The following is a 20,663-nucleotide window of genomic DNA, read 5'->3' as shown; positions in this document are numbered from 1 at the left end:
TCAAATATTTTGTCCTTAGATATTTTTTTTTTGTCGCCACATATTTTGTCCTTTCTCCATGGGTACGATACCAAATTTTACTAACTAATTTTTACTAACAGTAAACTAGGACAACAGTAAACTAGGAAAACAGTAAACTACAGCAACAGTAAACTAGGACAACAGTAAACTAGGACAACAGTAAACTAGGACAACAGTAAACTAGGATAACAGTAACCTAGGATAACAGTAAACTAGGATAATAGTAAACTAGCATAACAGTAAACTAGGACAACAGTAAACTAGGATAACAGTAACCTAGGATAACAGTAAACTAGGAAAACAGTAAACTAGGATAACAGTAACCTAGGATAACAGTAAACTAGGAAAACAGTAAACTAGGACAACAGTAAACTAGGACAACAGTAAACTAGGAAAACAGTAAACTAGGACAACAGTAAACTAGGGCAACAGTAAACTAGAACAACAGTAAACTAGGACACCAGTTAACTAGGACACCAGTAAACTAGGACAACAGTAAACTAGGGCAACAGTAAACTAGAACAACAGTAAACTAGGACACCAGTTAACTAGGACACCAGTAAACTGGGACTTAGGACAACAATAAACTGATTTGATTTCTGTTCAAAGTGCTGCCTAATCCTGGCACAACCACATACATCTTCATGAATGATGACGTATTTATAACATCACCACAGACATCTTCATGAATGATGACGTATTTATAACATCACCACAGACATCTTCATGAATGATGACGTATTTATAACATCACCACAGACATCTTCATGGATGATGACGTAAACCACCTTACATTGTCTTAGTGACGGAGGCCTTAGGTCGAAACGTAATCTTCTTCTTCTTCGTTCTTAATTATTAGTGTTGAAGGGGATCGAGATTTATCTGCCAGTGGGTTTGAACTGTTCGAATTTATCAACCATGAGCTTTTTGCCGACTCGACCACGTCTCCAACACAATTAAGCGTTACGTGTCAACTGGTTTTGCGCCATTGAGGCCATTGACTCCGATTTCAGCCTGCTTTTCTTTTTGGATTTGCTTCCATAGCCTTTGTCCAATCAAGAACAAACTACAAGGCAGCAGTTGTTTGATGTTGGAGTTGTCTCTCCTAGAAGAGTGGCTGTCCCCTGCCCGAGGGTTCGAACTCGAGACTTTTCGGTTTAGCAACCATGAGCCTTACCGACTCGACCACGCCGACCCCGTAATGACTACTGATGTGTGTGTAGATCCTGAATGTAGAACCCCCCACCCCCCACCCCCACCCCACCTCACCCAGCACCTGATCACGTGCCAGTTTGATGGTTGTGTCCATCCCACTACTACCGGGGGGGGGGGGGCTAACAAGCTGATGCTAAACTTAACCAGTAGATTAGATGATACTCATCCTAACCGGACCTAACCGGACCTAACCCGCCTATTATCAATGCTAATCCTAACGCGTCGATTAACTAATGCTAATCCTAACGCGTCGATTAACTAATGCTAATCCTAACGCGTCGATTAGCTGATGCTAACCCTAACCTGAATACACGGACTGCCCCATGATGGGAGGACTGCCCCATGATGGGAGGACCGCCCACAGACACGAGTCTATGGCTGGCTTGGGATTCGTTAGTTTGTCACCGTCCGTGGACCCCCGGGACAAGCCGCTGGGGTGGAGTCCCGCCCCTCCCCCAGCAGACACAGACGAAGGTTGACAGTCCGGGCTGTCAGCTCTGTTGTTGACACAACGCCCGTCAATCGCCCTACGTCCTGTTGTCTCCTGCCCCGCCCCCTTCTATGCCCCGCCCACCGATTAAGTGTCGCTCATAACTAGCTAGAAAAGTGTCCCCCAACTAAGACGTCACCAATTCAAACCTGGGCCACCCACCACGACGTTGGATTGATGTTCCAGCAGACGTCAGCTGATAGCATTGGTCGCAGACAGATTCTAGAAACATTCAGGCATCAGATTCTAACTAAGTTGCATTCGGCTCAAGTTTTGATGATTGAAATCATTCCAGCTTTTGATCCTAGTCGAGAACATTCAACAGAACTGAAAGTGGATTTTCTTAATAAAAAAATGCAAGTTCTTTACATTTGATTAGTATTCTCCAGTCTAGGATAGTTTGTATTTGCTGCCACCATGATACATCATCTGCCCCAGCCCCATTCTGCCCTGGGCAGCATATACTCGGGCCTGCAGACCCCAGGGCTGCACATGCGTGGCAGGGGTGACGTCTCACCCCCCTCCCACGGGCACTCGTCTTTTCTCATCGAGGACATTCTCGGGATTTCAAAAGCACAGAACACATCACCGACTTTATCGTCACACACGTCACCGACTTTATCGTCACACACGTCACCGACCTTATCGTCACACACGTCCTTCTCGTCCTCATCGCTACTGGCGTCGTCACCGTCACGGTTATCGTCGACCACACCCCCCTCCCCCGTGACACACACCACCCCCAGCCCCCAGCACGGCCACCACCCCCTGTCCCGGCCGACGCCCATCAACCCAGGGGCGGCGCTGACGTCCAGCCTCTATGGGGCGGCCCTCAGCAAACCTCTGGCATTCTACGACTCCCCGGTGCTGCAGCAGACCTACCTGGGCACACACCTGGGCACACACCTGGGCTACCCCCTGGTCAACCAGATGTACCCCCTCCCCTACGGCAGACCCGAGCTGGCATTTCTAGAGAGGCATAACGCGTTCGCTAAAGGTGAGTCTTTTTTTTTTTTAAATTTTTTAAAATTTTATTTTATTTCTTATTTAGTTCACAATAACTGTTTGTTTGTGGGTCTTTGGCAAATCTCTTTACTTAATTTAAACCCACTTCAAATGCAACAATTTCATTTTAACTTTCCGGATACATTAGTTTCCGATGACAATGCAATATTATCCAATTAAAAAAAAAACTAATTAGATATTAGGTTAGCCATTAAAATTAAATAAAAGATTCAAAACATTCAATAACGAAAGAGGAGATAACACAATCACAGTACAACGATCACTCGATCAACCAGCAGACGACAGAAAACTTTTGGCTGGTTTCTCTCTGGTGTTCGGCTGTAGGCTAAAAAGGGGCAGATAATTCTCTTTTAGAGATCGCGTGCTACTGATAGTGTTTTATTTTATAGCAAATATTTTTAGTCGTTTGTGCTGTCTACTTAATATGGATGAATTACTAAAAAAATGAAAATAACAATAAAATAATATAAAATCTTGATAATAATAATCTTTTAAATTATCTGAAAAAAAGGAACAATCTTGCTTTCTTAAATTAAAAGCTCATGAAATCATTAACATAATTTAGCGAACAATGCTTTTATTGAATTAAGCAAGCTTATTTAATCATTCAAAAAGTTAAGAGCATTTAAATTTAAGAGCCCATGATTTTAAAAAAAGCTGTTTATATTTGTTTTATTGCACGTGAGGGCAGTTGTTGCCCCTTCAGCTAGCTGTCTGTGTGAGGACTGGTACCTCAACTTTTTTGGACGCAGATAAAGACTATATTGGACATTCGTTCTTGCCTAGATAAAGACTATATGGGACACGCGTTTTTACCTAGCAATAGGCTGATCTAACTACAGTTAGTTACCTCACTGGACACACAAAGCTGTAGTGGTCAGCATGGAGTGGTCAGCATAGAGTGGTCAGCAAATGACCCCCCCCCCCCCCATGGCCACACTCATTCTATAGATTAGCTGGCCAAACTGATCAGAGCACTCGTCAAGTACAACATAAGACCTGGGAAGTTTTCTTACCAAACGAAACTTGGAAAATTATATTTGTGTGTGGTGTTGGGGGGGGGGGGGTGAATCATAGAACAGAAGGAGTAAACTCTGAGCTAAGGACAGGGAGAGTAAAGCTCTGAGCTTAAGACAGGGAGGGTAAAGCTCTGAGCTAAGGACAGGGAGGGTAAAGCTCTGAGCTAAGGACAGGGAGGGTAAAGCTCTGAGCTAAGGACAGGGAGGGTAAAGCTCTGAGCTAAGGACAGGGAGGGTAAAGCTATGAGCTAAGGACAGGGAGGGTAAAGCTCTGAGCTAAGGACAGGGAGGGTAAAGCTCTGAGCTAAGGACAGGGAGGGTAAAGCTATGAGCTAAGGACAGGGAGGGTAAAGCTCTGAGCTAAGGACAGGGAGGGTAAAGCTCTGAGCTAAGGACAGGGAGGGTAAAGCTCTGAGCTAAGGACAGGGAGGGTAAAGCTCTGAGCTAAGGACAGGGAGGGTAAAGCTCTGAGCTAAGGACAGGGAGGGTAAAGCTCTGAGCTAAGGACAGGGAGGGTAAAGCTCTGAGCTAAGGACAGGGAGGGTAAAGCTATGAGCTAAGGACAGGGAGGGTAAAGCTCTGAGCTAAGGACAGGGAGGGTAAAGCTCTGAGCTAAGGACAGGGAGGGTAAAGCTCTGAGCTAAGGACAGGGAGGGTAAAGCTCTGAGCTAAGGACAGGGAGGGTAAAGCTCTGAGCTAAGGACAGGGAGGGTAAAGCTCTGAGCTAAGGACAGGGAGGGTAAAGCTCTGAGCTAAGGACAGGGAGGGTAAAGCTCTGAGCTAAGGGTAGAAGGGAAAAACTGACAAAACAGAAAAAGTGACACATATGACAACCCCACCTAGAATTCATCACTCAACACAATCTCGCACACAACGTCTTGTATATCGTGAATCAGCACAAAGATCTAGTGTTAGTTTAATGAGGAAACACCTTCCTTGATAAAACAAACACCTTTCGTGATGACCCCAAGTTTCGGACAATCAGCGGACGCTGATGTAGACAATACAAAAGATTTAATGACAAATGTTTTTAACTAACATGTCAACTTAAACCCGCTTTTGACAAATATGATTCCTTAATTGAGAAATAATTAAAGCAATCAGGAACCTAATTAGTGCCTACAAGCTATCACTTTGTATTGATTAGACTATTTTTATGTTTTACGTTTCTGTCAACAATCCCGAATATTTAAAAATCTGCGTCGAAACGCCTCATTGACCTAGTTAATTGACTCACACATTGCGGGCTGGCTTAGTCCCCTAACGACCTCCCAATAAAAGAAAATAATTTGTTTGTAAGAAAACCAGCGCAAGTTATTTAATTAATATTTGAAGATGAAAATTTTCTCGCGGAAATTTGCCAAACATCTTAGAAATGTTATATTTGTTCTCCTTTGCACATGCGCAGTAAGCATAACAAGTTCCATGCGGTTTCTAAGAGCTTCTCACTTGAAGGGTAAGAGTTAGGGTTAGGCTTTGTTTGGTGACGCACTACTTGCTTATGTAAGTTCCTGCTTGCATCTCCTGATGCTGGCCCAACCAATGGCAGACGGCCTCAGTCCTGATGACGTCATGCGCGTGAAGAGCTAGGGCCGGTGCGAGACCGAACCAACCCGGCCAGATTCAAATGTTAACAATGCGCCATCAAGTTTTTAAAGTGGACCAAAATACATTCGTGTCAAACTAGAAAAGATAATTAGAATATAAACAAATCAAATTAATTTGTCAACAACTAAACAAATAACGAGTGTAAAACAAGAAAAGATAATTAGAATGTAAACAAATCAAATTAATTTGTCAACAACTAAACAAATAACGAGTGTAGAACAAATAAAATGAATAGTTTAAAATTTAATAATTAGGGTTAGGGTAAGCAAGTTTTAGACCAGCTCCTAAGTGTAAGATTTAACAATCAAGTTTGTAAGATCCAACAACAACGTTTGTAAGATTCAACAATCAAGTTTGTAAGATTCAACAATCAAGTTTGTAAGATTCAACAACCAAGTTTGTAAGATCCAACAATCAAGTTTGTAAGCAGTGTTTCTTCCAGACTTTTTTCTCCGGGGGGGCACTTGAAATCTTCGGGGGGGCGGTAAACTTTCTTCGGGGGGGCGGACACTGCTAAAAGTATATATTTTCTATATAAATTATATAAATTTCATTTCGTTCGGGGGGGCGGTAAAAAATTTTCGGGGGGGGGGCTTTGCCCCCCCGAAGAGATGCCTGGAAGAAACTCTGTTTGTAAGATTCAACAATCAAGTTTGTAAGATTCAACAATCAAGTTTGTAAGATCCAACAACAACGTTTGTAAGATTCAACAATCAAGTTTGTAAGATCCAACAACCAAGTTTGTAAGATCCAACAATCAAGTTTGTAAGATTCAACAATCAAGTTTGTAAGATTCAACAATCAAGTTTGTAAGATCCAACAACAACGTTTGTAAGATTCAACAACCAAGTTTGTAAGATTCAACAACCAAGTTTGTAAGATTCAACAATCAAGTTTGTAAGATTCAACAATCAAGTTTGTAAGATTCAACAATCAAGTTTGTAAGATTCAACAACAAAGTTTGTAAGATTCAACAACAAAGTTTGTAAGATTCAACAACCAAGTTTGTAAGATTCAACAATCAAGTTTAAGACCAGCTTTAAGACGGCGGATACAACGAATGTTTCCTCTGCAGCTCTGGCCATTTGAAGTGGCCCGCGCCTCACTCGTAGTGGTATGGCTAAGTGGCCTGCTCACCCATCCATCCACCCCCACCCCCTGCCCTCACCCGCTACTCCAGCCTGTAACAGCTACGGTCAAGGACGTCCATTTCCTGAGCTGGACTATCGAAGCGGACATTCGTCTTAAGGTTCTTTGAAAGTGTAGTATCTGTCCGGCCAGCTACCGGTAAACAGGGCTAGTGGCTGGAGGAGGGAGGTAACTGCGACCTTTCTTGAGGGGTTTTCTTCCTACCACTGCCTTTATCTACTCCTGCAGTAGACACTACAAGGATATTATCACTTCCGTTCTCTGCCGACCACAACACAAACATGTGAAGATATTGAAACGAGGCTAGCTTGACCTAGATGGGTGTAATAAAATTTAAGTTGCTTTGTAGTGGACTTAGGAGAGCATCATTTACAACTTAAAAATTTGGTAGGCGGGTCAAGGCTTGCACTAAAACAATCGTCTAAGTCATTAGATCTGCCCTATGCCTCCATAGATCTGCCCTATGCCTCCATAGATCTGCCCTATGCCTCCATAGATCTGCCCTATGCCTCCATAGATCTGCCCTATGCCTCCATAGATCTGCCCTATGCCTCCATAGATCTGCCCTATGCCTCCATAGATCTGCCCTGTGCCTCCATAGATCTGCCCTGTGCCTCCATAGATCTGCCCTGTGCCTCCATAGATCTGCCCTATGCCTCCATAGATCTGCCCTGTGCCTCCATAGATCTGCCCTGTGCCTCCATAGATCTGCCCTGTGCCTCCATAGATCTGCCCTGTGCCTCCATAGATCTGCCCTGTGCCTCCATAGATCTGCCCTGTGCCTCCATAGATCTGCCCTGTGCCTCCATAGATCTGCCCTGTGCCTCCATAGATCTGCCCTGTGCCTCCATAGATCTGCCCTGTGCCTCCATATATCTGCCCTGTGCCTCCATAGATCTGCCCTGTGCCTCCATAGATCTGCCCTGTGCCTCCATAGATCTGCCCTGTGCCTCCATAGATCTGCCCTGTGCCTCCATAGATCTGCCCTGTGCCTCCATAGATCTGCCCTGTGCCTCCATAGATCTGCCCTGTGCCTCCATAGATCTGCCCTGTGCCTCCATAGATCTGCCCTGTGCCTCCATAGATCTGCCCTGTGCCTCCATAGATCTGCCCTGTGCCTCCATAGATCTGCCCTGTGCCTCCATAGATCTGCCCTGTGCCTCCATAGATCTGCCCTGTGCCTCCATAGATCTGCCCTGTGCCTCCATAGATCTGCCCTGTGCCTCCATAGATCTGCCCTGAGCCTCCATAGATCTGCCCTGAGCCTCCATAGATCTGCCCTGTGCCTCTATAGATCTGCCCTATGCCTCTATAGATCTGCCCTGTGCCCCAGTATGTTGGTCTTCCTTGACACAGCTGCACCACCGTACCCCCCCCCCCCCCCGACGCCACCGTGAACGTTTTGCCCAAACATACAGCATAAGCCCCATCCAATCATTCAACGAAAAGCCATCGCTAAACTCCACAAACACCCCACACACCCCCTAACGAGCTCCCCTTCTGTGCCCCCAGTGGGCCCCCACAAACACCCCACACCCCCTAACGATCTCTCCTCTGTGTCCCCAGTGGGCCCCAAACCCTGGATGTGGAGTCCCTTCCTGCAGAGACCGCTCCACAAGAGGAAGGGCGGGCAGGTGAGGTTCTCCAACGACCAGACGGTGGAGCTGGAGAAGAAGTTCGAGGGCCACAAGTACCTGAGCCCGCCCGAGAGGAAGAAACTGGCCAAGTCACTGCACCTGACCGAGAGACAGGTAGGTCACGCTCACACCTGTATTGGTCAGACGATTCATAGCGCTGATCGTATATTGAGGTTGTTTTTTTTTAAAGAATCCTCCATTCTTTGTGTCTTCAAAAATTTACTTTTGTTTCTGACTTTTGCAGGTAAAGACTTGGTTCCAGAACAGACGAGCAAAATGGCGCCGATTAAAGCAGGTAGGTGTTTCCGGTCCAACTCTGTCTGGTTCAGCTGATAGCAGTAGGCTGGAAAAGCTTGTTCAGATTTTTGTTGCCAGACTTGAAAAGCTGGTTCCAGATTTTTGTTGCCAGACTTGAAAAGCTGGTTCCAGATTTTTGTTGCCAGACTCGAAAAGCTGGTTCCAAATTTTTGTTGCCAGACTTGAAAAGCTGGTTCCAAATTTTTGTTGCCAGACTTGAAAAGCTGGTTCCAAATTTTTGTTGCCAGACTTGAAAAGCTGGTTCCAAATTTTTGTTGCCAGACTTGAAAAGCTGGTTCCAAATTTTTGTTGCCAGACTTGAAAAGCTGGTTCCAAATTTTTGTTGCCAGACTTGAAAAGCTGGTTTCAAATTTTTGTTGCCAGACTTGAAAAGCTGGTTCAAAATTTTTGTTGCCAGACTTGAAAAGCTGGTTCCAAATTTTTGTTGCCAGACTTGAAAAGCTTGTTCCAAATGGTTGTTGCCAGAAAGAATATTTTTCAACTAAAATTGAATGTTTTATAACATTTGTCAAATAAGTAAAAAATGACTTCCGGTTTTATTATGGCCAGAAATATTCAAACAAATAATTAGTATTAATATAATAGTAATTTAACAAATACTTTTATTCTTAATTTGGATTAGTAGAGTCAGGGTACTGTGGTGTTAGGGGATGTTATATTATTTAATATGAATACAATACTAGGCTATATCCCATTGACCACTATTGTGTATTTTATCATGGAAAACAATTGTTGTGACTATTATTGTTGACTTCTAGGAGGAGTTGAGTGCGGTTTTTAAAAAAAAATATTTGAATTGATAAAATAATTCAAACGGCTACTCAACGGCTTATAAAATATTCAATACAAAAAATATGAAACACCTTCACATTTTACAAATGTAACTATACATTTATCGCTTGCCATATTGTTTTTAAAGATAAAAAAAATTAGTATGATTACATAGACTTTTCATGCCTATTGGTACATGAATTATTTAAAAAGAAAGTTTTGATTTTTTCCGATGGGAATATAACCGTGTTTTGTAAATTGTCTAGAGTTTTGTTTCGTTGAAAAACTTTGACTGAATTGACTTTTTTGTCTGCAGGAGTCGCCGTCAGGAGAGTGTGCGTCACAGCACGATGACGACATGTGTGACGTCAGCAAGCAGCACCACAGTGGCGACTGCTCAGATGGGGCGGGGGAGGAGGACGACGATTACGATGACGACATCAACGATTCCGACGATGAAATCGACGTCGTTGATGACAAAATGCATTCGTTGTCCTGAACTTTGAAATGCCGGGTACAGCGCAACTTGATGACGTTTCACGTCTGCAGCGCGAAGCAGACGACACACGACGCCATTTTTTACGTGACGTAACTAGCGTTCAGACTCACGACCTACTTCTGTGTTCAACCTACAGGTCACCGGAAGGTCATCTGAAGGTCATCTGTAGGTCATCTTTAGGTCATCGAGCTAATGTCATTGACTCGGTTCGTAATGTCATGACATGCCATCATGTCACTCCACATTTAGTCAAAACGTCACAATCCCGGGATGCGAATGTCAGAACTTGTAGGATGTCCGCTCAAACTTTCACATTTGTAAATTTGGTCTCACAGACACACACGAAACTTGTCATCAGGAAACTTGCCGTGTTACAGACACCCACAAAACTTGACATAAACTGGTTGTGTTGGTGTCTTACATCTCAGTGTATTTATTCCAATCTGTCATACAAATGGCGCAACTATTTATATCAAACTGTCATTTGTGTCAAGCTGTCATTTGTTACACCTGTAATATTGAAAGCTTTTAATTTGTATGACGTATCTAATTATATCAAACTTTTATATAAATGACGCTTCTATTTATACAACTGCAACTTTCAGCGTGTATGATGGTATGATGGTATGATGCTGCTACACTAACACACCACCCAACCACATCCAAACTCTACACACATACAACACCACCCACACTTCACTCCACATCACACCCCCATCACCACCTCAAACGTCTTCCCACACCACCACCCCACACCACCACCACCCCACCCCACAACACCATCCCACATCACCACCCCACACCACCCATACCCCACACCACCACCCCATACCAACACCACCCCACCCCACAACACCATCCCACATCACCACCCCACACCATCTATACCCCACACCACCACCCCACAACACGCTTCTGCCTCAGCTTACTTTGTATATCCCCACTCAAGAGTTTTTGCAGTCACGTTGCTATGGCAACAGTTTGACTGTCAGAAATTGACCTCTCAACCTCGACCAGACATTAGCCATGTTTTGGTCCAACTTGCTGATCTCGATTGAAACAAAAACCATGTTTGTAGAATTAAAATGTTGACATAACTATCCTTTGTTCTGAGTTTGTGGGTGTTGTGACGTCATTGTTGATGAAGGAAAAACTTTGATTGTATTCATCGTGTGTGTGTGTGGCTGTTGGATGTGCTGATCATTGTGTGGGTGAACACACTGTCGTGTGTGGGTGAACACATTATCCTGTGTGTGTGTGTGTGTGTGACCACATTATCCTGTGTGTGTGTGTGTGACCACATTGCCCTGTGTGTGTGTGTGAAGAGATCTACCAGCCATGTTAACGTGATGTTTATCCTAGTCTAACCTGTGATACATGCAGCTAGATGTAGATCTACTTTGTGATACATGCAGCTAGATGTAGATCTACTTTGTGATACATGCAGCTAGATGTAGATCTACTTTGTGATACATGCAGCTAGATGTAGATCTAGTGATACATGCAGCTAGATGAGCAAGGTGTATTTTGTGTGCACCGTCAAGATCTGTCTGCCCCCCCCCACCCCCCCCCCCCCCCCACCAGAGAGGAAGATCTGGCTGACCCACAAGCCCAATACTAATCTGTGAGCGGAGAAAAAGTCATAGAAAAGAGTCACAGTTTTTGTTAGGAAAAAAAAACAAAGGGGGAGTGATCTCCCCTAAACTTTCTCGAATATTTTTATATAACACTACGGGGGATAGTTATTCGGGATATTGACATGATTTCAAGTCAATTTTTAAATACTTACACTTTTAAAAAAAGAATATAATCTCGTCGAAGAAAGAACTGTGCACCGAGTGAACGGCAAACAATATGTGTATAATAGTTCGGAACATTGGTACTTTATAAATTCATATGCTTTTTTTTTTGCGAAATCGGAAATAGTGTAGAGTACTATTTCGGGTCAACGGAAATAACTCAAAAATCAAAATTTGACAGAAGGCAGAGAATTAGATATTTTACTTATATGTGAAATTTCATCTATCTGTCAGAAACAGTACTCAAATTACAGGTTTTGAAAAACGCAAAAGTAGAATTAATTCCACTTCCGGTTACCGGAAATCGCCGAAAAATTGATAAACTATATATTTGATGTAACAATACTCAAGTTATCGTGCTCACAGACACGCGAACACACATACAGACAAAATTACAAAACTATTTTTTTTCCAACTCAGGGAGGTGTAAAACGTCAAGATCTGTAAAAATCTCGATTTCGATTTTTTGCACGATTACAATACTTCCTCTATTCTTCGTTTACGAGAAAGTAGAAAAGTCAAAAAGGAAAAATTTATTTAAAAAAAGTCCTAGAAGTCCCAGAAAAAAAGTCACAAACGAGAATAAGGAATCTTTTTATTTTTTGTTGAGAATTCTGAAAGCATTATTTTTATTGTTATTTTTAATAATAATCCGACTTAGACCTTCACAATAAGTAAAAGTACTATAAGATAAGTTACACAACAGCCTCAAATTTTGTTACACATTTATCTGAATACATGTAAGAAATGTAGGCACATCTTTGTGTTGGTTTTTATTTTATTTTTGCCGCAGATCTTTCCTCAGTCGGCCTTGTTGGTCCACATGGTGTGTTGTTGCTTCAACGACAGCCTTTGTACTGTGTCGGCTTTTCGATCTGATAACATGCTTTGTGTTGGAATGAGAGTGATAAATGTGGACAGCATATGTGGCTGAGCTGTTGTTGTGATGAGTTAAGGACAGCAAAGAATATTAACTATGTCTTCCCCCCGTTTCACGCTGATTCAAAGTTTATATTTTAAAAACACGATCAAAATTGAGTAGGTTGAAGCATTTTACTTAATATCATCTATTCTACAATGGAATTAAAACCTACATACTTGAGACTAAATATATGTGTGTTACGTAGAACTGCAACATACGCTCATATATCTAAAATATTTACATCACATTGAATTAATTGTATGTTGATTTGCAGTTTTCGAAAACACTCAAGTTTTAACAAATTCCATGCAAATACACATTTGTGACTTTTTTCCTGTGACTTTTTTTCCCTACAATCTACAAATTAGCGCCACTTACGGCGCTTGTTTGAATGGCGCCATAATGATACAAAGTTAATTAATTAGAAGAGACAATGACACACTGCTAATGATTCACCGCCTCATCAATGAGCATATTAAAAGAAATGACAAGGAGGCTGTCATCAAGTACTTCCCCTCGCTCACACCAGGCCGGTATGTGGAAGATGTTCAACTTTCACCCACTCACATCGATAGACATGGCAATTCTAGTGGCGCCAATAGTCATGACTCACACGTTGAGTCAGTCGTGTTGTGTCTTGTTGTGTCTTGTTGTGTCTTGTCTTGTTGTGTCTTGTTGTGTCTTGTTGTGTCTTGTTGTGTCTTGTTGTGTCTTGTTGTGTCTTGTCTTGTTGTGTCTTGTTGTGTCTTGTTGTGTCTTGTTGTGTCTTGTTGTGTCTTGTCTTGTTGTGTCTTGTTGTGTCTTGTCTTGTTGTGTCTCGTCTTGTTGTGTCTTGTCTTGTTGTGTCTTGTTGTGTCTTGTTGTGTCTTGTCTTGTTGTGTCTTGTTGTGTCTTGTTGTGTCTTGTTGTGTCTTGTTGTGTCTTGTTGTGTCTTGTTGTGTCTTGTCTTGTTGTGTCTTGTTGTGTCTGGTTGTGTCTTGTTGTGTCTTGTTGTGTCTCGTTGTGTCTTGTCTTGTTGTGTCTTGTTGTGTCTTGTCTTGTTGTGTCTTGTTGTGTCTTGTTGTGTCTTGTTGTGTCTCGTTGTGTCTTGTCTTGTTGTGTCTCGTTGTGTCTTGTCTTGTTGTGTCTTATCTTATCGTGTCTTGTCTTGGCTGTGACACGCATGTTCTAGAAACATCCACCAGAATAAAAAAAATTGATCAAAATCCCCCCCCCCCCCCAAAATGCCTGCCGCCTGGGCTAGGACTGAAGGATGTCACTGAGTCCACTCAGCTCTGTAGGGTACCTGGCTTCAGTTCGCAAAATAATTACACCAGGAAGTGGACCAGTTTGTCTTCAAGTACACATTCTGTAAGAAACGGACAAATACAAGCCTGTGTCATCTCATTCCTGTACACATGAAGAAACGGAAAAATACAAGCCTGTATCGATTCATGTACACATCAAACTGGCAGACTTGTAAAAAAGATATAGATAGAGCATATTTGTAACAAAACATAAGGCACGATTGTCTATTTATAAGTTGTCGTTTAGATATTTATGTATATATGTATGCATGCATATATGTATGCATGTATATATGTATGCATGTATATATGTATGTATGTATATATGTATGCATGTTAAATTACCCTTTAGGACCTTGCGAACCACCGGGCAGATGAAGTAGAGCGGATCTATTTCTGTGACCTCGGTATATGAAGGGATAGAATGGTCAGTACTCTACCCAGTCGCCTTGACTTTCGCCAACTTATGCCAGGATTTCCATCAGAGCTGGGTGGACTCAGGCACGGAATGGAGCCAGGGATCCGAACTCGATACTTTCGGGTAGGAACTCGGGCGCTCTACCATCAAACACGCCGTCACAATTATATACATTCAGGTATGTATGTATACTTTTATGGCAACTACTTTCTGTCTAGAGAATAAATACCTAAACTCCTACAAAAGAAAACAACTCAAATGTGGCGGTCAAGACATCAAGAACACTTATGTACGAGGGGAAACAATGGCTGCTTGCCCAAGTGCTGACAAAAATAGCCGTCAGTTGAGGTTGTACTAACTGGCCCGGGGTGGGCCACTTAATGGACGTCTTGCAGACCTCACCACTTGTCTTGACACTTGTCCCACACACATGTCAACCTCACAAGTTGTCTTGTCATCTCATCCTCACACAAAGGATTAGTTGGGTTGGAAGATAATCCACTCAAGCTATTGAGCCGAGTGTGATCTATCGGCACGTGAGACATATTCGACTTAAGTCTGATATATTTTTAGATGAGAACTTTGAACCAAGTGTCTGTTAAGAGTGAGAAAATGGTTTAAACAAGCACAATTTTTACTTACGTTTTATGCGTTATCGAGTCGGAAAAACTGGACTTTGCAATTCTGTCCGTATGTCTGTGTGTCTGTGTGTCTGTGTGTCCGTGTGTGTGTATACACGATAACTTGAGTACCATTACAGCTAGGTTGATGAAATTTCATATATAAGTATTTTATCAAAATCGTAGATCCTGATCAACTTTTGAGCGATTTCCGATAACCGGAAGTGGAACTTTTTCTACTTTGAATTTTTCAAAAGCCTATAACTTGAGTACTATTTCAGATAGATAAATGAAATTTCACATGTAAGTAAAAGATCTAATTCTCTACCTTCTCTCAAATTTTGAGTAATTACCGTTGATCGGAAGTACTAATTTACGCTATTTCAGATTTCTCAAAAAACGAATGTAAATTTATTAAGTACTAATAATATTCCGCACTATTATGCACATTTTATTTGGCGTTCACAGGTGTGCAATTCTTTTTTCTACGAGATTTTATTCTATTTTTAAAAGTTTAAGTATTTAAAATGGATTAAAATTCATGTCTATATCCCGAGTTCCCATCCCCTGTTTTTTTTTATATAAGGACGTTCGACAAAGTTTAGGGTAGATCGCTCCCGGTTTATTTTTTTCTGTGACTTTTTAATTTTTACTTTCTCGTATATACGAAGTATAGAAAAAGTCTTGTAATCGTGCAAAAAAATAAAATAAAAAAAATCAAGATTTTTACAAATCTCGACGTTTTACACCTCACTGATACGGAAAAACATAATTTTGCAATCTTGTCCGTATGTCTGTGTGTCTGTGTGTGTGCGTGTGTGTGTGTGTAAACACGATAACTTGAGTACCGTTACAGATAGGTTGATGAAATTTCATAGAGAAGTATTTTATCAAAATCGTAGATCCGTATCAACTTTTGAGCGATTTTCGATAACCGGAAGTGGTACTTTTTCTACTTTGAATTTTTCAAAAGCCTATAACTTGAGTACTATTTCCGATAGATAAATGAAATTTCACATGTAAGTAAAAGATCTAATTTTCTACCTCCTGTTAAATTTTGAGTAATTTCCGTTGACCGGAAGTAGTAATTTCGGCTACTTCCGATTTCTCCAAAAACTAATGTAAATTTTTAAAGTACTAATAATATTGCGCACTATTATGCACTTTTTTATTTGGCGTTCACTTGGTGTGCAATTCTTTTGTCTACGAGATTTTATTCTATTTTTTTTAAACTTTAAGTATTTAAAATGGATTAAAAATCATGTCTATAGCCCGAGTTCCCATCCCCTGTTGTTTTATATAAGAATATTCGAGAAAGTTTAGGGGAGATCACTCCCGGTTTATTTTTACAAACAATTGTTTATAAGAAAATACTTCATCTAGACAAATCTAACGACCCTAAGGGTTTTTTCGAAGGGAATATTATCTTTTTTATTCTCCGGGGTCGGTCTACGACCTCACAAAATATTAAGGAGATCGTTCGTCAATTTATTTATAGATATCTTATATAATGAGAATTTCACTCGCGGTCACTTTTTAGCCCTCGTCGAGTGCTTTGAGTCTGACCAACAGTTTTTCCATACGGCCTGGTCATCTATAGAGGTGCATGCAAAAAAATGGCCAGATAAATAGAGGTTGAGTATCCTAAAATTTATGTTGAAATTACCCTGTTTTTCCCTTAAAATACAAAGATTATATAGGGAAATACGAATATATATATATATATATATATATATATATATATATATATATATATATATATATATATATATATATATATATATATATATATATATATATATATATATATATATATATATATATATATATACATATATATATATCCCTAAAGGAGGGAAAGGGAGGGGGCAAGTATTCACAATAGGGCGCTGAAATGTGACCCTGCAAGCCGCCATTGAACAAACACCCCGTACCCTGGCCAATCGACGACTTTTGATTTCCTGTATGAGACCCACTCTCTCGCCGATTTCTAATTTCCGATCCTCTCCGCCATTGAATGAACACAGACCTACATTTTCGTTTCCTCCCAAACAATTCGGTCAAACGTCGCCTGACGGTCTACCATACTTTCGCGAGCTGGAGTTGGCGGCTTTTGGCATCGGCCTGATTAGCAAACATGTCTTGTGTGTAGAGAAACGGTACGGGTGCCACCCCGAGCAGAACAAGCCCGACAAAATCATTGGCTTGATTGATGGGCGGCCCTGCGCTGAACGAGGCGCCGAGCTAAGGGTTAAGTGCCAATTTACCGCCAAAACACAACTAGCGCGGTGGATCGGCCGCTGTTTGATACAGGCTGTTGGGGCGGCCACGGACAAACACGACAACAAGACAAGCGCTCAAACATGGCCGATATGTAACTACATCCAGCCGACAGGGGGCGCCATGTAGCAATATTTCTTTTTACGCCAATATTGGGAAAAAAAAATCTGTCACTCCAGCCGGTCTATCACAACAACAAGAGCTTCTGGAACGGTTAATGTATCGTGATTCTAAAGGCCACACAAGAACTAGAGCACAATAACCACACACAATAACCCACACAAGAACCCACACAAGAACCCACACAAGAACCCACACAAGAACTAGAGCACAATAACCCACACAAGAACCCACACAACAACAAGCACAATAACCCACACAAGAACCCACACAAGAACCCACACAGGAACCCACACAAGAACCCACACAATAACCCACACAATAACCCACACAATAACCCACACAATAACCCACACAATAACCCACACAAGAACCCACACAAGAACCCACACAATAACCCACACAAGAACCCACACAAGAACCCACACAAGAACCCACACAAGAACCCACACAATAACCCACACAAGAACCCACACAAGAACCCACACAGGAACCCACACAAGAACCCACACAATAACCCACACAGGAACCCACACAAGAACCCACACAATAACCCACACAAGAACCCACACAGGAACCCACACAGGAACCCACACAAGAACCCACACAATAACCCACACAAGAACTAGAGCACAAGAACCCACACAAGAACCCACACAAGAACCCACACAATAACCCACACAAGAACCTACACAACAACAAGCACAAGAACCCACACAAGAACCCACACAAGAACCTACACAACAACAAGCACAAGAACCCACACAAGAACCCACACAAGAACCCACACAACAACAAGCACAAGAATCCACACAATAACCCACACAACAACAAGCACAAGAACCCACACAGGAAACCACACAAGAACCCACACAAGAACCCACACAAGAACCCACACAAGAACCCACACAACAACAAGCACAAGAACCCACACAAGAACCCACACAAGAACCCACACAATAACCCACACAAGAACCCACACAACAACAAGCACAAGAACCCACACAAGAACCCACACAACAACAAGCACAAGAACCCACACAAGAACCCACACAATAACCCACACAGGAACCCACACAAGAACCCACACAAGAACCCACACAAGAACCCACACAAGAACCCACACAGGAACCCACACAAGAACCCACACAAGAACCCACACAAGAACCCACACAAGAACCCACACAAGAACCCACACAAGAACCCACACAAGAACCCACACAAGAACCCACACAAGAACCCACACAAGAACCCACACAAGAACCCACACAAGAACCCACACAACAACAAGCACAAGAACCAACACAAGAACCCACACAAGAACCCACACAAGAACCCACACAAGAACCCACACAAGAACCCACACAAGAACCCACACAAGAACCCACACAAGAACCCACACAACAACAAGCACAAGAACCCACACAAGAACCCACACAAGAACCCACACAAGAACCCACACAAGAACCCACACAAGAACCCACACAAGAACCCACACAGGAACCCACACAAGAACCCACACAGGAACCCACACAAGAACCCACACAAGAACCCACACAAGAACCCACACAAGAACCCACACAGGAACCCACACAAGAACCCACACAAGAACCCACACAAGAACCCACACAAGAACCCACACAGGAACCCACACAAGAACCCACACAAGAACCCACACAAGAACCCACACAAGAACCCACACAAGAACCCACACAAGAACCCACACAAGAACCCACACAAGAACCCACACAAGAACCCACACAAGAACCCACACAAGAACCCACACAAGAACCCACACAACAACAAGCACAAGAACCAACACAAGAACCCACACAAGAACCCACACAAGAACCCACACAAGAACCCACACAAGAACCCACACAAGAACCCACACAAGAACCCACACAAGAACCCACACAACAACAAGCACAAGAACCCACACAAGAACCCACACAAGAACCCACACAAGAACCCACACAAGAACCCACACAAGAACCCACACAAGAACCCACACAGGAACCCACACAACAACAAGGACAAGAACCCACACAAGAACCCACACAAGATCTAGAAGCCACAGAAATTCTAATCAGCACAACGAACCCTCGACTCATATAAATGTTCTAAAATATGTAAATCGAGCATCAGAAAGTTCCAGAACACTTGGAACTTTTTGACATTAATGACATCGCTTCCCTACTGAGCTGTTGGCTACGTAAAAGAACAGCACCATGTCACGTGACACAGCACCCAGTCATGTGACCTAGCACCTGTTCACGTGACCGCCACTAATGCTTGTTTCACCTAAATACTGCCACTGTGTCAGGCAAACACATCAATACCCCGTCTCCCCCCCCCCGTCCCCCCACCCCCCCCCCCGTCCCCCCACCCCCGTACCCCCCCCCCCCCCAGCTCAAATATTGACTTGACGACCAGACGTAGCCGCTAGTCGGACGTCCGTTACATAATGGGAAATGGGGCAGTTTGGAAAGATTTGACGAAACACAATGGGAAATGGGGCAGTTTGGAAAGATTTGACGAAACACAATGGGAAATGGGGCAGTTTGGAAAGATTTGACGAAACACAATGGGAAATGGGGCAGTTTGGAAAGATTTGACGAAACACAATGGGAAATGGGGCAGTTTGGAAAGATTTGACGAAACACAATGGGAAATGGGGCAGTTTGGAAAGATTTGACGAAACACAATGGGAAATGGGGCAGTTTGGAAAGATTTGACGAAACACAATGGGAAATGGGGCAGTTTGGAAAGATTTGACGAAACACAATGGGAAATGGTGCAGTTTGGAAAGATTTGACGAAACACAATGGGAAATGGGGCAGTTTGGAAAGATTTGACGAAACACAATGGGAAATGGGGCAGTTTGGAAAGATTTGACGAAACACAATGGGAAATGGGGCAGTTTGGAAAGATTTGACGAAACACAATGGGAAATGGGGCAGTTTGGAAAGATTTGACGAAACACAATGGGAAATGGGGCAGTTTGGAAAGATTTGACGAAACACAATGGGAAATGGGGCAGTTTGGAAAGATTTGACGAAACACAATGGGAAATGGGGCAGTTTGGAAAGATTTGACGAAACACAATGGGAAATGGGGAAGTTTGGAAAGATTTGACGAGACGATTTCTTTTTTAAATTGATATTTTAGTGATTGTGGGACACTTGTTTTTGTGATTGTAGCCCCGAATCTATTTATAGCCAGGTACGTAAAACTTGGTCTATCGATGTGACACGCGAACCTATAAGTGACAAGAGCGTGTCACTGACTAATGTGTGACACAAATCGTGTGACACAAATCGTTTTAGCCTTTGCACTAATGTATCAGCGCTAAGCTGCTTTGATAAAGGAAAACATTTGAAACTTCTATTTCTGAATGAAATCTGGACAACAGCTCACAATAAAACAAATCCCATAATTTTCTGATAGACCTATACCAGTGGC

General features: G+C 42.5%; 1 protein-coding gene across 1 annotated transcript; it reads left to right on the top strand.

Moving 5' to 3' along the window:
• Positions 1-1,876: 1,876 nt before the first annotated feature.
• On the top strand, positions 1,877-10,853 carry LOC131932867 (hematopoietically-expressed homeobox protein hhex). Its single transcript, XM_059289777.1, has 4 exons — positions 1,877-2,723; positions 8,095-8,279; positions 8,410-8,460; positions 9,571-10,853. Exons 1-4 carry the CDS (start codon positions 2,144-2,146, stop codon positions 9,751-9,753), a joined length of 999 nt encoding a protein of 332 aa, XP_059145760.1. The 5' UTR covers positions 1,877-2,143; the 3' UTR covers positions 9,754-10,853.
• Positions 10,854-20,663: the final 9,810 nt, after the last annotated feature.

Source organism: Physella acuta, unplaced genomic scaffold (assembly GCF_028476545.2).
Source record: "Physella acuta isolate Inbredline_101_S28 unplaced genomic scaffold, ASM2847654v3 ptg000105l, whole genome shotgun sequence".
NCBI classification, from domain to species: Eukaryota; Metazoa; Mollusca; class Gastropoda; family Physidae; genus Physella; species Physella acuta.
The sequence above is the reverse complement of the archived record's forward strand: the minus strand, read 5'-3'. Positions and strand labels throughout refer to the sequence as shown.